Source organism: Neodiprion pinetum, chromosome 7 (assembly GCF_021155775.2).
Source record: "Neodiprion pinetum isolate iyNeoPine1 chromosome 7, iyNeoPine1.2, whole genome shotgun sequence".
In the NCBI taxonomy this organism is placed as follows: domain Eukaryota; kingdom Metazoa; phylum Arthropoda; class Insecta; order Hymenoptera; family Diprionidae; genus Neodiprion; species Neodiprion pinetum.
The window spans coordinates 6,405,007-6,423,800 of NC_060238.1; the positions used below are offsets into that span (position 1 = coordinate 6,405,007).

Here is an 18,794-nt window from a genome sequence, read left to right on the forward strand (position 1 = left end):
AGCAGGGGTCCGAGCCCAATGCAGCATGTCAGATCCACAACATCAGTGCGGCCTGTCCGCCCGTCTAACCACCTATTTTCCCCTCCATCCATCTGTAGACTTCCAAGAAAGACCCTTTATCGCGATCGAGCTTTGGGAGATGGACCCTCGCAACGCGATGCAGGGAATTAAGAAACGAGGAGTGGAAAAGCTCAGGATTCTCTGTCAACGACGGGAAGCCAATAATATTGACAATTCTTGCACCGACTTCTGCCAACCTGATCGCTGATAAATGTCCTGGTTAACAGCTACAACTGCAACAGCTGCAATACCTCAGCTTCGTTTTCTGACGTACGTCGGACTCGCGCTTCGCTGATCAAAGCTCCCCTCTATCGACGTCCATCGCTCAGACCGCGAAAAACGGTCAGCTAGCGGAGTTTGAAAGCTGCAGGTTCAGGAGAATGAGTTACTTTTGAACTGGGAAGAAACGGTAAAACTCAGCAGATTGAACGTCAGGCTGCGCATGCGCGGTCTTTGTTCTCACATCGTACGTGCAGGCTCGCCAACTCAAGCTTCTCAGGTTGTCAAACGCAGCTTGTAGAGGTTATGTACAGTGCTGAGAATTATAATGAGCATTACAATGAAGTGTAAAATTTCATTTGTTATAGTAACGAGAACAATTCGGTAAAACAGGCATCGTTGAAAAAAACTGTTTGAAAATTGTTGGAATTACGAAAAACGAGGTACGCGGTAAACATTTTGCGCTATTGTCGATCCTTTTTTGGTAGTTGCAACGCAAAATCAGTTTTTTCGGTTTACTGTACTTTCTTGGGTAAGTAAGGCTCTAATGTCAATTTATTGTTGCACAAGCATTAAATTTTCGCAACAGTTTCAAGAAAATATAGTAACAGTGATCGTAATGAGAAAGAATAGTAACTGATAATAGACTTTCCGGTAACAGCTAGAAAACTAATTTTCATTTTCTACCTAGAACCATATTTTTCGATTGTGGTAAAAAATGAAAATAGTTAAGGACCAAGCGGTAACCGAAACTAAAAATTTCTCTCGGTGGGTGTGATTTGAACAATATCCAACGCTGTGAAGCAATTTTAAACGATAATTATAATTATTACGGAGATAATCGAAGGCGAGCGAAAATCGGCGTGATCTCGGAAAGGAGATAATATTATTCGATTACTAGACTTCCGAGTGGTAACGCGATGATCGTGTGTCTTACGCTTGGCAAAGTTGTTTCACATTAGCAGAAATCGGAAATTCAATTATTTCGTAGAATTAAATTTAGGATACCTTGTTTGCTATACTCAGTTATAATCGGAAGCCGGTCGATTATCGAATATGGTATACAAACCACCGCCGGTCAGAAAGTTGAGAAAATTTGTCAATTATAGCTGTGGCGCTGTATTCTATTTCAAAATAAATAGTAAGTATGGAAGGTCTGAGCGGATCAGAGAGTCAGTAGGCTTACAACGTTTGATTGTGAGAGAGACGGTACGATTAGAATCTGTGCGAGGCCGTGAATTCCGAAAGTCTCGTACAATTTGCGGAAGTGTTGTTTCGTAAGAAAATCCTTATCAGGTAATTAATCAACCATCCATTTAATTCGAAGCTCAACGTAGAACGAGGAAAGAGAACGGAAAATTATTTTAACAGTCTAAATTGCACAAAATACTATTGATTTTCGATCTCCCTTCGTATACCTGACGTCATAAAACGCTCTACTGATTAATATAAATGTTAATCGTCGTTGTTTCATCATTTAATGTATTTCACCATTTACAATATTTGCCGTTTTGTTTTCTTTGGGTTGAAATTAAAGTATACTTTTATTTGTGCACTCTGTGCTGTGATTTATATTTCGTATTTAGTACTATCAAGCCAATTTTTTTGGCTTGCCACGAATAGGATTCGCTAACAACTAGCTAAATAAGTGAATAATCTTTCTTTCTTTATCTAGTCTCAACTGTATTGTGCATTTTTCTTTAGTGATCTATTTTACTTCATATTCAATCGTTACAAAAAACAAAACAAAGAAAAGAAATACATCACATACTGTATAAATAATTTGTCTATAGAATCAATATGTCAAAATTCGCATCGTTCAAAATTCGAATTTTTCGTTCACATGTTTATATCCGTATTGAAAGAAAAATTTATTTATCACAAAATAGGTAAAATTTATCAGTGGGAACTTTTGATGGTATGCAAGTTGTTCAGAAGTATCTGATCTCTAATTGTAAGGCGTGCTGAGAGTAATGTGTTAAAAAGTTTATCTAGATTTCTATTTCTACAGAATATTTGTTCTTATTTTTCCAACGAATGTTTCTACCGATTATTCGTGAAAAACGAAATTTCTTCAAAACACCGTTACGGTTTTTCTCACGTGGAAGTTTCCATAGAATTTTGAGGAAGATTTTGCAGATTTCGCATTACGAAAAATCATCTCTCAAGGTGCGTATTCAATTCAACACAGAGAGATATGAATTTTTATACTTCAACTGATGATCGGCTTTCAACTCGGAATCTTCTGTCTTAAATGTTCCTAAAAATTTTTGAAACTTAACAATAACTAAAAATAATCGTATCGTAGGAATGAAAAAAAGAACGGGAATAAAAATGATCGCGTGGATAAATTAGTTACACCGATCAAGAAGAAACCTGTAAAAGTACCTCGATGCATAACTACGATAATATCCGATAAGGGAGACTGCTAAAGAGAAGTAAATCGAGAGGTAATTAGCCTTCCTCGGATTGCCACGTCACGCGATTCGAACCTCACTTTTCACAGATTACGGTCTGAACGACAGGAAGAAAGACAGATTTTTATATCGTTCGTGAGAATCCCGGAGAGTCTTGCTGGATGACGTATAATTACATCTTGATTTCCGATCCCCCGTTCGTTGCGAATCCGGGCCGAATTCCGGTTTCGAATATCTTTCTGTTACGGAGAGGGATTAATTTGAATTAAATACGAGAATAATATATATACGTATAAGTGCAATAATTTGCCGAGTGTCGGTAGCGGAAGTTCGATTTATATGTGATTATTCGCAGTTAGGAAGGCGATTTCTCAAGGATTTTTCAATTTATTACTATAAAAATTTATATACGTATCAGGGTAACATTGAACTTTATCCTGATGTTTTTTATTTGTAAAAATAATGATTTCTAAAGTTGCTGTAGCTTATCTTCGGGAGCACCCTTAAAAATAGCGTCTTGCGGTGAACAAGATATTATCTCTGGACTGGATCATCTGTAATGCAAAAATTAAGACAGATTCAGTTAATATAAGGTGTTATTTGGTCTTTAATCTAAGGAATGAGGAAAGTATTGATTTTCAACAATACGGCGGCTTCTCAAAAAAAAGTTAAAATGAAAAATCTTTATCGGTGAGAAGAAATCTCGGATTAAGAACTGAAAAGTATATTCATAAAGCTTGTGTAAAAATTTGAGACTGATCGGATCAGCCGTTTCCGAGAAATCTTGACGCCTTTTTTCAGCAATGCTCCCAGAGGATCGGCCATATCAGTTTTAAAAATCGGTATATTTCCAGATAAAAGATATCAGAACGAAGTTCAATGTTACCCAGATATGTGTACAAATATTTGTATCGAGAAATTGAAATGCACTCTCCGTGAAAAATCGTTGAAAAATCGCCTTTTTCGTCATCCCGAGTGCTTAAAACACCTCATAGATGTCAACTGCAGTTGAATATTGTTGGGATTGGAGCGAAGTGTGGAGGGCATAAAGCGAGCTCGCATCCGGGGCGACAATTACGATCGGAATTCGGGAAATTTTGATAACGGCTTCATTATGCATGACGAGCGTTCTTGCCAAGGCGAGCGAAGAGCAGGAAATCGCGAGAATTGGTTGGCAGCAATTTCGAGCATTCTGAAGACCGTGCTCAGCGGTCATTCGAAGCTGAAATCCTCGATGTCGAATTGGACAAGTGCCAGGTACTAACCGAGAGACTAGCCGCCGCTGCCCGATCTCTTCGCCCCATGGATCAGCCACCGAAGCCACGAAGCCACGAAGCCACGAAGCCCTAGTTGAACCTGTCCTTCTGACTGAGTAAGGACAACTTTTCATTCAGCCTTTTGGAAAATACTCGGGTGTGCTCGAAGAGCGAGCTTATCCGATGGAAATAATACAGGAGATATTCGCTTATTTTTACGACAATCCCGCGGGACTCGGTCTTTTACTTTCTGTTATGAATCACCGGATTTAAAGACACACACACGCGCGTACATAAGTGTAAAATATATACAGAAGGAATTCCTAACGACTGCATGGCCCGTCGTCTGCTAATATTTAATGCGCGTGCGCTATAATCCGAGAGTGGCTGTTTGTCAGGGTGACCAACCGTCTCTAACCTCAAAATTTTGAATCGAGCCTAACTGCCACCGATGAATGTTAATATTTTTTGATACCTTTTAACCTCGAATAACTTTTGAAATAGTAGATTTATCGTACAACGATAGGTGGTCCTTTACATAGAGCCTTGAATTCCATAGAAAAATACAGTTTATTTAAAAGCGAAATAGAAAATCGCGATGATGCAATTCTAAATATTCATATTAAGAGCTGAAAGTTGGAAAGCATCTTTTTTGTTCGTCTTTCGAAACAATACTTTGAGTTAAATTTTCAAAATAATATTCAACTTTTTTTTTATACAGTCTAATATACTATACTATAAGTATTTATATATATTCATCTGCTGCTCTGTGTCTTCAAATCCACGGAGAAAACTTTCTACTTCTTCTATCGTTTTTTCTAAAATGTTTGGTAACAAATATGTTACATGCTTGTACAAAATAGTTCGACTCAACTTTTTATCTGGTTGTTTTTTTTACACAATGTTTTGTAGATCGTTCATGAATTCTAAAATTTGCTCACGCGTGAACACGAATTTGCCTGTCACAATTAGGTAACATTTTCCGAATGTGACTATATATGATATTAATAATCGCAACATGAATGATTATTATAATATCACGTACCGAACAAGCGTAATAAGCGTTCAGAGATTGATGCCGAATATTTTGAGATTCGGAGTGGATTGCAATATTTGGAATGCACATGGGATGACGACTTTGTAAAGGTTTATATTCGGACTCGGGGTATGCAAGCACAAATCAACGTTGAATATAGTTTCAATATTTCGTCCGTTCCTGCAGGAGCTGGAGTTCAATAGGACGACGTAGCCTCGAGCAGTGAACCTTTGAACTTCCAAAAGCTCCAGGTAATAATAAAATCCGCGTATATGAAAATACGCAACTCCGGCGGCATTTTAATATCACTTGTCGATATTCTTATGAAAATTTTAAACTACTGGGAAGTATTTCTGCTGTACACGAAATAATGACAAAATAATATCCTAGCTTGATCTGCAACTGTACTTAAAACTTCTCCAGGATTTTTTCATTGTGCCCGTTCCTGACTCATCGTTGAATCTTGAATTCACCTTAAAACTATAAGCGCATTTTTCAATACGAATATTCTGATATCCATAATACAGTATTTTCCAAACTATGGTACCAACGTCATTTCTCATATTCGAAAGTTCGACGTGAAGCAACACGGGCGAAAGGTTGATAAACTGTGAGCTTGGCCGAGGCGACGAAGTGCTTACACGATAACGTCGAGCTTGCAATCATACTTTCTTACTTCCAGCGTTGGCCAATAAGCAAACATTGAATTTCATATCATAGAAAGCTCGTTCCAAGAATATTTCAATCATTACTTCGCATTAGATGTAATATATTTGATGTATATACGAAAAACCGAGAATCGAGCTTGCGAAATAAGCTCGAAACGTAAACGTACAGTTGTCTCGAAAAATTCGTACGCGTGCATAAAAATTGACGATTAATCATTAGTGCGAGAAGTTTTGGTCTAATCGTCACGAAGTATTGCTGATTTCTTTATGCTGACCAGAAATTTGGCCGTTGTAATAATTTTCTCCTCGTTCGGATGAAAAGCGATAACTGTATACGCGATGAGGATACAGCGTCACATTAATGCGAGATCACCTTTCCCTCCGATCCTCTCTCAGCTTCGGCATCAACTCTACCCCCGGATGATTCTACCAGAAGTAGATGTAATGCTGATCGGGCGGCTCGAGTTAGGAAGCTCAACAGCACTCAAGCTGATAGCCTTTCGCCCTGCCACAACCTATTAGCTCTTTCTCTCCAATCCACTCTTTTCGGCGTCCGCGAGCTAATTATACTTCATGCCAACCGGCTCTGTAGCCACAAGTTCAAGGCCTGCGCCGTCATTAAGGGAGTTGTAACCATACGAGGATTCACGTTCGGTTTTCGATAAAATTTTACAATTCAATCCCCAGGTGAAAATTCTTTTTTATCGTATCACGGTATTTTTTATAAGATATAAGCAATATATGTCTTCGCTCATTTCACACATATTTTTACGTAATGAAGTTACATTAAAATATCGTCGAAGTACTTTGGCAGCAGAAACAAATCTAATAATTGTGGATAAAGATATTTCAGAATTATTTACCACTTCTGTGAAACTGGAAAAAGTTATGTTGAAATATAAAAAAACGTATTCAGGTCTGAAGTTGTATCTAGCTGTGCAGGCGATGACACGTTGCGATGTGGCAACAGCGCATCACATGCATAAAACATGAAATTGCTGGATTAGAGTAACTTTTCGGTTATAAATAAAAAATAAAGTGGGTCTTACGCATGACGGATCTTGGAAATATTATATATGGAGTGAATATACAAAGATTTCGCAATAACGTGACGCGACGTTGCCAAATTCTGAAAAATCTAATACCTAGGCTAGTCAGACACCCAACGAAAGCGAAATTTGACTAGCTGCGTAACGCCGTTAAAACTTTCTTAATGCCGTTATTGAATCTCTGCAAATGCGATTTGGATTTTTAGAAACTATAATTTCACGTCAATCCAACGCTACCTGATGTTGAATTTCCGAATTCATTACTAAACTTGTTCCATTTTAGTACGAACAGGACATTTCTGGTAAATTTTCATACGACTCTTTTTACAGCGCACTGCTGTACCGATAGAGAATAACGAGGCTGAGTGATCGACCACGCCTGCGCGAATCAATTGAATTCTATTGGCCTGCGAGAGCGAACCATGGCAATATTTCAGTATACAAGACAGGGGAGCCATTACACTCGGAACGTGTCAAGCGGTGAGTTAAATTTATGTTTTCATGATGACTTGTAAATGTAATCACGGTCGTCAGTCAGTTAACAATAATAGTTTTCCAAGCCCTTCTGCATCACTGTTCATCAATCTGATGTACAGTCTAACCTCGATCGATAAACTCGCAATTGCTACCGAACCTGTGTTGTATATAATAGAGATAATTTCATCTAAGATTGTCATCTTACATAAATATACCTGATATTTTGTCGCGAGTCAAGTTTATCTTTCATCTTTATTTAGGTAAATATGCTGGTCATCTTGGTCGTTTTTACGGTATAATAATAACATAACCTACTTATAGTGAAACCACGTCAACAACATTCGGAGTCGAAACTCTGTTGTCGTTTTGCGAAGATGAATAGTTCAACGAAGACGTCGTTCTGAAAGAAACACTTCACAATCAACGATCACTGATAAAAAGAGCTGTTGATTTGAAATGATTTTTTTGCGGTTAGTGAAAACAATATTTTGTTGTTCGACGTAAATATAACTTGATTTCACCAAATTTTTTGTTGTTAGGAAAAATCTGCACCGCCAAATTGACCCTGTCAAATCTTTTGCTATCCCAAGAATAAAATTATTCGCGTCAACAAAATTTTTTTCCGCTTCACCCAAAGAAATTTACTATGAGATCGACAGTTTTTTTTCTCAGTAATTATATCAAGAATCTCCTGTTTTGATCGTTACCTCTATGAATTAATAGCTGGGTAACTTCATGTTTTGTAGTGATAATTGCGTGGGAAACTGTGTTCACTTCATCTCGATGACTTTCCATACGTATGATTTTATTATCATCTAGACGATACACTGAGAGAAATTTTTAGTTCCGGTTACCGCTCGGTCCTTGTCTATTTTCATATTTTATCATAATCGAAAGATATAGTTCCAGGTACAAAATGAAAATTAGTTTTGTAGCTGTTAGCGGAAAGTCTAGTATCCTTTACTATTCTTTCTCTACTATATTTTCTTGCAACTGTTGCGAAAATTTAACGCTTGTGCAAGCATAAATTGACGTTAAAGCCTTGCTTAGCTAAAAAACTAGAGTAAACATCACAAACTGATTTTGCGTTGCAATAACCAAAAAAGGATCGACGATAGGACAAAATGGTTACGCGTACCTCATTTTTCGTAATTCCAACAATATTCAAACAGTTTTTTTTTTTTTTTTAACGATACCTGTTTTACCGAATTTTTCCAGTTACTATAACAAATGATATTTTTCTCAGTGTAGAACCGCGGGCACTCTTGAGCATATTCAACGAACTGCAACTGTGCTAATTATTTATAAATAAATGACTACCAATTATTGCATTTGTTATAACAATATTTTATTCTCACAAAACATTTTATAAACTTTACAATTCAATTTAACATTAACTATAATCCCAACTAATCAACGCGTTGCATTCTCTCTCTATTTCTCTCTCTCTCTCTCTCTCTCTCTCTCTCTCTCTCTGTCTTCTGTATTTGTTTACAGTTTGATTCCAGCTTTGGCGGCAGTGACCTCGAATTTACGCTGGTACTGACGATTAGGGTCGTACTTCTCGGCGAGTTTAGCCCAAACTTGCGGCCGCTGTAACGTACAAACGAATATTGACAGACCCGTCTTGATGCCAGAGGCAAACGCTGGATATGCGGAATAGTAACAAACTTACGTATCGATTAACTACACTTCTAAACTACGGTATAAATTGAGATGTTACGATATCTTGGATTCTCGTGTACATACCTCGTTGACCAGGAAGCGGATCACCTTCTCGCTACCGAGTCTTTGCTTTTCGCTGCAATTAAGACAATCGCTGGCAAGAGCGTCGGGCAGAGCCTCTGTAACGTAAGAAACGAATTTTCGTTAATTATTTATATAATTATTGCCAAACGTCACGGAATCATTTTACTGTCACGATTTTTCATTCGTTTATAAAATAATGTAGTACGAGTTGTCATAATCGAATGGACAGTAACTTATATATATATACTAGATTTTCTATGGTTGAATTTAGAAAACTGATTTGAATTCTCCAACGATAGAATTATACATACATCAACACAATTAAAGGGTATGAGAAAAATGTGTTTCCTGTAATATTTTCAAAATTTAATACGGTATCTAAGTAAACAAAAATAGTTCATCTATGAGTAAATTTCGTACAGGCTTAGAAAAATTCAACTGTTTAAACTATTTTAATTTTTTTACCACAAACGAAAAATACAGTTCTAGGTAGAAAATGAAAATTAGTTTTCTGGTTGTTACCAGAGAGTCTATAAAAAATGAAACATTTCTCATTGCAGACATGATAATCCGATTAAGGCTAATAAATTTGTCCAAGTAACGTGCTGCTTAAAAAAATGACACGAATAAGATTTTACTTACTCGTTGGAACTGTGTATTGAAGTTTTGATATAAGAGATTGATAAAATACATAACGTGGAGTATTTGTACATGCGACAGGAAAATTAAGTTGTATACGTTAATAATTATGATGAATGCGTGTATAATAATGATAATAATATAATGTTATTAATAATCAGCAATGCGCGACTCACTCTTGAGTTCGTTGCCATCGGGGGTGCAATTGCCGACCCCAAGAAGACAATTCACGTAGTTCTTGAGAAGACGTTCGCTCTGGAGGATCTGGTCCAAGTCGATATTGTCGTACTTGGTGGTGTAAGAGTTGGCGCAAACGCAAGCCACAAGGGCAAGAACGACCACAGCAACCTGAAAAAATTTTTCATGATGAATTAATTTCAGCCAAGCAAGGCCAAAGCTACGTTTCACAGGCAGTAAAATCCAACATCCGCTCGACGATTTTTAATATTCTTATTTTCTATGCTTTTAGGGAGAACGGGAAGTTTTTGTAATCACTCCGATCTTTGCCAAACTTAAAAGTGTTTTAACTTTTATCGGTAGAGTACTTTTACAATTACTTAAATAACAGTATTCTCAAGAGTAAAATACAAATGATTTTAGCTGGAGAATGAATGATTTTGGTATTGCTGATCATGAATCTGAAGTCAGATTTTCTGAATTTAAATTCGGTGTGCATGGATATTGGAAATAGAAAAATGCTGGAAAAATGAATCTACAAAACATTTGAACTTTGATAAAAATTGGTACTCGAAGCTTCTTTGAATCACTCATCACGAATCTAAAGTCAGATTTTCGATATTTTCTATTCTCATTCTTATTGTTATTATTATTTAAATTCAAAACAGTAGACTTTAGCTTTGATCGGTTCGGTACTTTTCCAATTATTTATGTAACGAAATTCTGAGGAGTATAATGAAAATGATTATATCTGGAGAATAAATAACGAATTCGAATGAAGACTGAAATATAACCGTGATGATTTTTAGATCCTGATCATGAACTTCAAGTCGGATTTGCTGAATTTAAATTCGGTGGGTCAGATATGCCGGAGAGAAGGAACTATATATAAAACATTTGAACTTTGATCGAAATTGGTACTCGAAGCTTCTTTAAATCGCTGATCACGTATCTGAAGTCGGATTTTCGGTACTTTTTATTCTCAATCTTATCGTTGTTATTATTTCGATTAAAAATATTCATGTTTATTCGAAACTCGGTGTTGTTACCGACGGAATTCGTAAAAAAAAAATAATAAAAAAAAAGAAAGAACCGGCTAGCGAAATCAGAAACTATATAGACTGAATCACGTTACGGTCACAGTACCTTCATGTTTGTTTATTGAGTGATGCTTGTAACTTCAGGATCGGAACTGATGCCGATGCCAGCTTACCGGCTGCTTATATAGCTCTTGGACTCCGCGAACTCTGTTTGAAATATCGAGACAAGACGCTTATTCGACGGTCATTTGTTTAGCCGCACGTAAGTATGAAGACAGTTTTGCATAACCGATTAGATTCACCGGTCGTATCACGTTTCGCTAATTCCATCTTGGCCGGATCGAGTGTGCCTGACGTGTTTGCTTGTGTATCCCAAAGAGTTCGCGTGTTGGGTGTATTTCTCTCTCTCTCTCTCTCTCTCTCTCTCTCTCTCTCTCTCTCTATCGTCATTTTTTAAAACCGTTTTTCACCGAATGAAACATCGCGGACAGACGTCACCTGGGTTTATTCATGAGATGGGATTTTCATACACTGCAATATTTGTAGCCGGTCGCTGTATTTGATTCACGTTCTCTGGAGGATAGAAAAGTTTTGTCAATATTTACGCAAAAACAGTTTCAAGGATTTATCTCACTTACAGACTGCGCGCATTGACGAAGATATTCCAAATTGTATTTTCGACATTTATTCGTAATCGAAGCGATGGATTCGATGAAAACTTTTCAAAAAATCTATATTCTTCAAAAATTTTACGTTTTTGCTATCACAGAGTGCGATAAACAAATTAATGGGTGTAATAAATATGATTTTATCGATTTTCAGAATGACAAACTGATAACATTGAATTTCTTTTCAATCAATTTCAAAATCATTGCTTCGAATGCTCGATTAATAATTGAGTATTTGATTGAAAGTTTTTTATTTCATATTCTTTCAGATTGGAAAACAATATTTTGAAGGTATTTTTTATTTTTTCGATCGAATCAAAATTGCCATTAATATAACAGATTGAAAACTATAAGATTGTGACGTCACCCGTGTCAAGATATATCTATATATATTAAAATCAGTGAAATTCAATCACCTATAAGATGAAACATTATCATTTTTAACGAAAAACAAAAAATACTTCCTCATTATTTTGACTTGCACTGCATTACGCACCCCTAAAAATGGAAAAAAAAAATTTCATTAAAATACTCGATTCAATAAAAAAACTTCTTTTCATATATACTCTATTTTTCAGCCTGAGTCAATTGTTCGTCATAGTTTAAATATGATTCTGAATTGTTTTAAAACAATTTTAGACATACAAGTCCGTCCAGAACAAGAATTTTGTGAAAAAAAAAATGTAATAATTTGAATCCTGAACCGAGAGTGAATTCGGAAAAGGTATTAAAAAAATCCTTAAAAAAAAAAAATAAAAGAAATTTTTGAAACTTGACGTAGAAAATATAGTTGAAAGTGCATGCTTGGATTATTCTGTTCTCGGACAAAAAGGGTCTTATTACGGGTCGTAAATTTGCGTCGAAAGCCGTGTTCGCAGAATCGATTTTCTCGAGTAAGGATAGGGCGTTCAAGTCGAGCGAAGCTTATGAATAAATCAAGAGAGCCACATTAATTATTTGTGATTAGTGCGAACGAAGAGACGTGGTCCGTTCCCGTGAGGAGGATACAGGAGGGGGAATTTGCCGAAGGAGAGACGGCCGTATAATTTCGAATTCATAATTTGTCGAAGAGATGTCAAATGATTGAAGATATGACGCAATCGGAAGATGAAACACCGATACGCCTGTTAAAAAGAAATCATCTACGTATTACCCGCTTTGTAAAAAAAAAAAACAAATTGTAGGAGTTTTGCAAACGGTTGTTGATTTATCTACCTTTCTTTGGAATAGTAAATAAACAATATCGAATAAGCCCTGCGAAAATTGATTTTACTCTTCTGAAAATGAGAGTTTATTTTTCGCGAACAAGTTTTTAACGACACCTGTTTTACTGAATTTTTCTAGTTACTGTAACAAATAAAATTTTTCTCGGTGTGGAAAACTTGTGAAAGATTCTAGCAGCCTCAAAAATCGTACCGAAGTAATCGTACACGCGTCGTGGCAACAGCTGGAGCAAAAAATTCATTAAGATCGTGATTCAGCATTAACGCGTATCTCAATCAGTGAACCAAAGATTGCGTCATCGAGTATTAGCAACTAGGTTTTTACCTTCTCTCTTAATTTTTTGTCGACTACGTCAACTCGAATAATTTATTATGTATAGCAGTATATTGATTATTTTTATCATTCTTAATCATCGCGATGTGCTGTACAAATCTAATTGAATTTTTATAAGTTACGTGAAAATTATACTTTTCAAAGTTACCGCTTCAATAACATCGGAGGTTAAAAAATATCTCCGGACAATTTACGCTCGGACGACGCTGAGATTTAACGGTATACTTTTTTTTAATCTAAGTTTCAATGAATGGACGTTTATCGACGAAACGAATAAAAAAAAAATTAATAACATTGGATTAAATATTGGAAAATCCCATCCGATTAAAATGGAACGTGGTCAGCGTTGCTTGCTTTTGAGAACGATGATCCTCAAATCACATTGATTTTTTATTTTATTTTTTTTTTGCTAATCAATACAGTGCTAGTTTTGCTATATTCTTTTATTTTCGATCCTTATTTTGCCAAACCATCATTACAATAATTAATAAACAGCTAAGGAAATATCCATGACTGAAACACTGATCAACTCTGAAATGACGTATTCCATTACAATTTCTTCAAAACTCTCAGATGTACCAGCATTTTTTCCGATTTTCTATCCGAAGAAGAATTTCTGGAGAAACCAACCTCAGGAACGGTAAATAAAAAAATCTTGATTTTCCGCGGAACGCTTAGGCTTGAGAAATATTCAAATTTCCAGCAAATTTCTTACTCCTCCTCAAATATTGCTTCAATACGTTACAGTTCTCTGATTTTGCCAGATGCTTTCGAATATTGTCAATTCGCGGTAGATATTCCGCTGAGTTTTTGCGAAAATTTAATATAAAAAAACCTTTCAAGTTTCAACGGTTTCTAATAATTATCACCAATTTGATCATGCCACTCCTCGCTTTCAAGTGTCTACCTTGAATCGATTAGCAACAAGCTTGCTACTCATCGTTTCACTCTTTACCCATCGTTGTTAACAACAATTGCTTTGCATTAGTCACGTCCGATTGTTGATCTCGAACCGCTTGGTTGGAATTTCATAGGAACAATTTCAATTCACATGATTCTACAATGTTATTTCACACGCTGTTTGTACGAAAAAATATTCTCTATCATCGAACGCAGAAATTATTATCATATTATGCATGATCGGTAAATTTAAGGGTACCAAAAGCCGAAAAGAGAAGCGCAATTGTCGGCATGCTACCAACTCTGTATCTGTAAACGGTCGGGTGACTTGAATTCCTTCTTTATCGGCACATTTCCTGCAATTTTCGCATTCTCTGTAAAACACAAAAAAAAAAAAAAAAAAACAACGTACGATGCTCGAAATTTAAAATTTCTTCAATTTAATTTGTCTGAACTCGTTGCGGTTATAAAGTGTCTGGAATGTCAATGACTGAGTCTGAAAAATGTTCGAATGACGATTCAATGTGAACAACCTTATTCAACGTCACCGGCTTATTAAAATAATTTGTGGTTTTTTGGCACATTAAAATTCGTTGCATTCTTCATCAGGCTTCGAACACAAAATTATACTTCCACTAAAAATTACCGCACGGATTTTGCATTTGCATTTAAGAAACTTTATTTGCTTCAAGGTGTCGGCTAACGGCACTTTTGAAAGTCATGACTCACCTTCGATATTTGCGATATGCAAATATTTAAATTCAAAGTTGATTCAGAGCTCACAGCGTTCGTATAATTGTTTCTATTTTTCTATTCACATACTATGTTTGTCCAATAACTAATTACTTATCCGATGAAACTTGAACGCGTTTTAGTAATAAGTATTGATTTTCCGAAGCATTTTTATTTTCACTGCGACTTGAAGAAAAAAGATTCGTTCAAGAAATCTGATTAGAAAATAGTTTCCTGTCAATTTTTATAAAACTTTAACCAATTGTATAAAACGATTGTGTTTATACGATGACGAATGTTTTTTATTTCGTAATTAAGATTACAGGTTTGACCAAGGTTAATGTACGCGTGAATATAAATCGTATCGAATTAAGCATCTCGTCGGTATATAGTTACTATAAAATTGATAGTTCCACGGAATTTTTCATACCGTCAATTATATTCCGGGGAATACCCGTCACAGACAACTATCACGATTAGCCCAAACCATAAACGTTGAAGAAACGTATAATTGATTGCCGATGTAAGTGCTTTCAACTTTGCGTGTGTACACAACTCTGCAAAACTGCTTCCGTAATATTTTTACCAAGAACCGTGATGCGTGCAATTTACTGCCGAATACGTCACGCCATGTATGAGGTACCTTAAAATTATACGAATTTTTCGCATGCGGGCATGACTTCTCTCTTCGTTGTTGGAATCGTTACCATACGTAATCAATGTTGTTTATTCTAGAGTTGCGAACCTTGTTCAGAGTCTGGGAATTTCGAGCAAATTTTTTTCAATATTTTACTTCGTTGACAAAAAGATTTGTAATCTGCACTCCGTCAGATTTACAGCGTACAGCTAAAGTACCTTCTACCGATCAATGATCTATTCGATTTTAACTTCAAACTTGTTTATAAATTCTGTCATGAATCACGCCGAAAATTTATTTAACCCATATTCGTCATTTATTTTTCTATTACTAACATTCTGTTATACTGGATCAAGCCTAGATTTCTTTATCAACGTGATCGAAAATTTTACACGAAGAAAATCTCATCTCGAATGACGTTCTATTAGAGTAAAAACCGCTAATTCTGCAGTGATTCATTCGATTCAACAATTTGCAATACTCATACAATATTTTGGTGAATTTAAAAATTCGCAATTTTCTTCTTTTATTTTTTTGTAAACTTCTTGTAATCCTTGTTTTGACGATTTTTCAAAATTCTGGGAATAGCAGTTTGAGAATTCACCATAATTTACTACAAACATGTATTTATCAGTTTCATAAACAGGTAAAATTAGTGACGTTGGTGAAGAAAAAGAAACAAAATGTCAGTAATGTTCCAGTTCGAAAAGGTGTAAAATAATAAATTAATAGACTCAATTTTTCTGATAATAGCAGTTTGAAAATTCACCATAATTTACTACGAACATATATTTATCAGGTTCAAAACCAGGCAAAATTATCAATAATTTCAGTGAAAAAAAAGAAACAAAATGTCAATAATGTTGGAGTGCAAAAAGGTGGACAATAATAAATCAATAAACACAATTTAGCACGTAATATTTTCTAGGGCCAACAATTCTCGGGTACATTGTTGAGGATACCAACAGTGAAATAAGGAAGAACCGAATGTTAAGAGAAATTCCCTCAGATGGCGCCACGAGTATTAAACAAAACAACGACTAAGAAAAGTGGAGAAGCTCTCTCGACTGCGTTGCGCGTTATTATTCCTCTCCTGTCGTTACTGCTGGCAGAAGTGAGCCAACAACTCTATTGCGATGAGCTGTTTAACACCGTCGCGACTCATTGAATCAACCTGCGTGATCGATGAAAGTCCGAATTCCACATCAACGAATGAAAAGTCGGCAACTTGCTTGCTGCAATTGACTGTGAGTACTTATAGCTCAACTCATCTGTCACAGTTCATTCCACGAATCGAGTCTCAACATTTTCACATCGACTGGCTCTGAAATCCTAATGGCAGATTTCTGTGTCTTCAGTTTTTCGATTGGTGATGATTATTGACTCCCTTAACCTTTGTTATATTTATTTTACACTTTTTTTTCGTTATCGAAAAATTGATATGACTCATTGTGTACCTTCGGTAAAGAAGAAAATCAATTCCACCAGTTACCGGTAGATGACACTGTAATGCTTGATTTGCAAACTCGAGAGAAACAAAAGATGAATAAATAATTGCGATCTTTTTTTGATACAATTAAAACGGTTTTTCAAACTTACAAGTCAGGACAGATTAATTTTTCTGTGAATGCTAGTATTTTCAAACTTTGTAAAAAAATTTCAGCGTTTATCTTATAATCTAATTCATGTGAATGACTGGATTTCTATTTTTATGGAATGAAACAATTTTCACGCGAATGACTTAAGATTTTCAAAAGTCTAATTGCTGATGCGAATTACGAAGAATACATTTTTCATGCCAGCTGTAGATATAAATGCAAATTTTTATTAGGTGAGAAAAATTGGCAACTGAAACCTAAAAAAGGAAAATGAAATTATTACCGTACTACATATATTTCAACTTTTGTACGTTTTTGGTACATGGTTTCGAGATTCAAAACGAAATTGTTAAACTAAAAACAACGGATCGAATTTATTGGATATTTTTTTCCATAAACGAATAAAGAAGGCCGAACATAAAAAGATTCCGTTTTCCCTAAAATAAACAGCTCATAGTTCAACAGTTCGAAGAGTTCTAAATATTATATATACTAAATATAATTAAGGTCCGAAAAAAATTAGGTAACCAAATTTCCTTGTGAATTTACGAATGTATGTAATTTGTTTCAGGTCGAGGAACCAAAATCTTACGAAGAAAGTGAAATGAAGACAAAAAAATTCGTTCTGGATCTCCCTCCGGAAACTTTGAACACTCTTTTAGACGGTCTTACCAGAATACGAGAACAACTATCAACCGTTGCCCGAAAATAATGTTACAGATTGTATAACATGACCGTTTAGTTAAGATCTATAAATATTGGTGAATAAAAAAAAAAAAATATTACTGTAAATTGAGAATGTGAGAACCGAGGAATAAAGAAATACGTATTATATTTTTTATAATAAATCGTTAAACTTTTTTTTTCTTCCTATTCAGTCTGTTAGTTATATTTAAACTGAATTATATTTAGCATTTGCATCTTATGAGGAAAATTAGATAATTACACGTATGGAAAGGATTATTTGAATCAAGTGATACTTGTTTGATTCAACTAGTTGCTGTAATCAATTTGGCGAACATAATATTTATTTGTCGAAGTAAAAGCTGTACCTGTTTCTTTGACGTTACGCTGTATTATTTGCGATCGATAATAAACCAGTTTGAGTTATACGTTGAGAGTTGATTTATTGTGAGCAGGGCTATACACGAAATTGGGTGTTATGGGATAAACACCAAACGTAGTCGCAGTCACGGGATTAAGGGAAACTTGATGATAAACACAAGGGGTACCAATTACGGGAGCGGAGAGAAACGGCAGTCGAAGCCGAGCCTCCAGACAAATCGGTCTTGATCCCGGACACTGTGAGTTCGTTGATTCCGCAAATAAGATGGACAGTGTCACGAACGATGGGACGAACAAGTCTCCATTGTGACATGTGAATTTTGTACCAAAAAATGTGTGATTGAAACGACTAAAAAATTAAAACAAATTAAGCTTGTTCTAAATCCACGTTTGATTCAGTCAAGAGTTCAATAAACGAACCACATAATGAGATTTATTGTTACACAAATCTTTAGTATCGACCAAACATTAATGTTATGCGAGTGCACCAAACGTATTCTTGGAATGATAATCATTTTCTAATTCTGTTTATAGAAAATTTTGGCCGATATACTCGATGTTCAACGGATAATACCCGACAACTTAATTATGTTCACGTAGAAGTATGAATGAGACACATGTCTCACTAGTTTTTGATTGTTTGTCGACAATAACAATGCCGAGACTCAAGACTTGGTATTGTGCCTTCATCGTTGGTAATACGATCGATTGATGACTTAATCTCGTGTTATCCGTACCGACTTGGCTAGCCACATAGCTAGTTTTATAATAATCCCTAAAGCTACTTCCGTAGCGAGAAACTTCGCCGCCTAGTGGCCGTTTATGGTACTTAGTACACTGATGTTTTACC

At 35.6% G+C, this 18,794-nt stretch overlaps 1 protein-coding gene and 2 long non-coding RNA genes across 4 annotated transcripts in view; 2 read left to right on the forward strand and 1 right to left on the reverse strand.

The window, feature by feature from the left end:
* Positions 1–7,424, forward strand: part of LOC124222871 (uncharacterized) — a 39,994-nt gene extending 32,570 nt beyond the window's left edge. The window contains exon 3 of the long non-coding RNA XR_006884140.2: positions 7,036–7,424. This is a non-coding gene — a long non-coding RNA (uncharacterized lncRNA). The remainder of the gene's footprint in view (positions 1–7,035) is intronic.
* A 1,081-nt stretch (positions 7,425–8,505) lies between these two features.
* Positions 8,506–11,046, reverse strand: LOC124223009 (Ejaculatory bulb protein III). The gene is made up of 4 exons (XM_046634594.2): positions 10,894–11,046; positions 9,747–9,918; positions 8,932–9,026; positions 8,506–8,775 (listed from the first exon to the last, which is right to left on the reverse strand). The coding sequence occupies exons 1-4, from the start codon at positions 10,897–10,899 to the stop codon at positions 8,674–8,676; spliced, it is 375 nt and encodes a 124-aa protein (XP_046490550.1). The 5' UTR covers positions 10,900–11,046; the 3' UTR covers positions 8,506–8,673.
* LOC124223011 (uncharacterized) lies at positions 11,035–17,991 on the forward strand. 2 transcript variants are annotated; one of them, XR_006884174.2, is made up of 3 exons: positions 11,035–11,049; positions 16,210–16,528; positions 17,451–17,991. It is a non-coding gene; the product is annotated as an uncharacterized lncRNA (long non-coding RNA). The 2 variants fall into 2 exon arrangements; XR_006884175.2 differs by having other exon boundaries at positions 11,039–11,053.
* Positions 17,992–18,794: the final 803 nt, after the last annotated feature.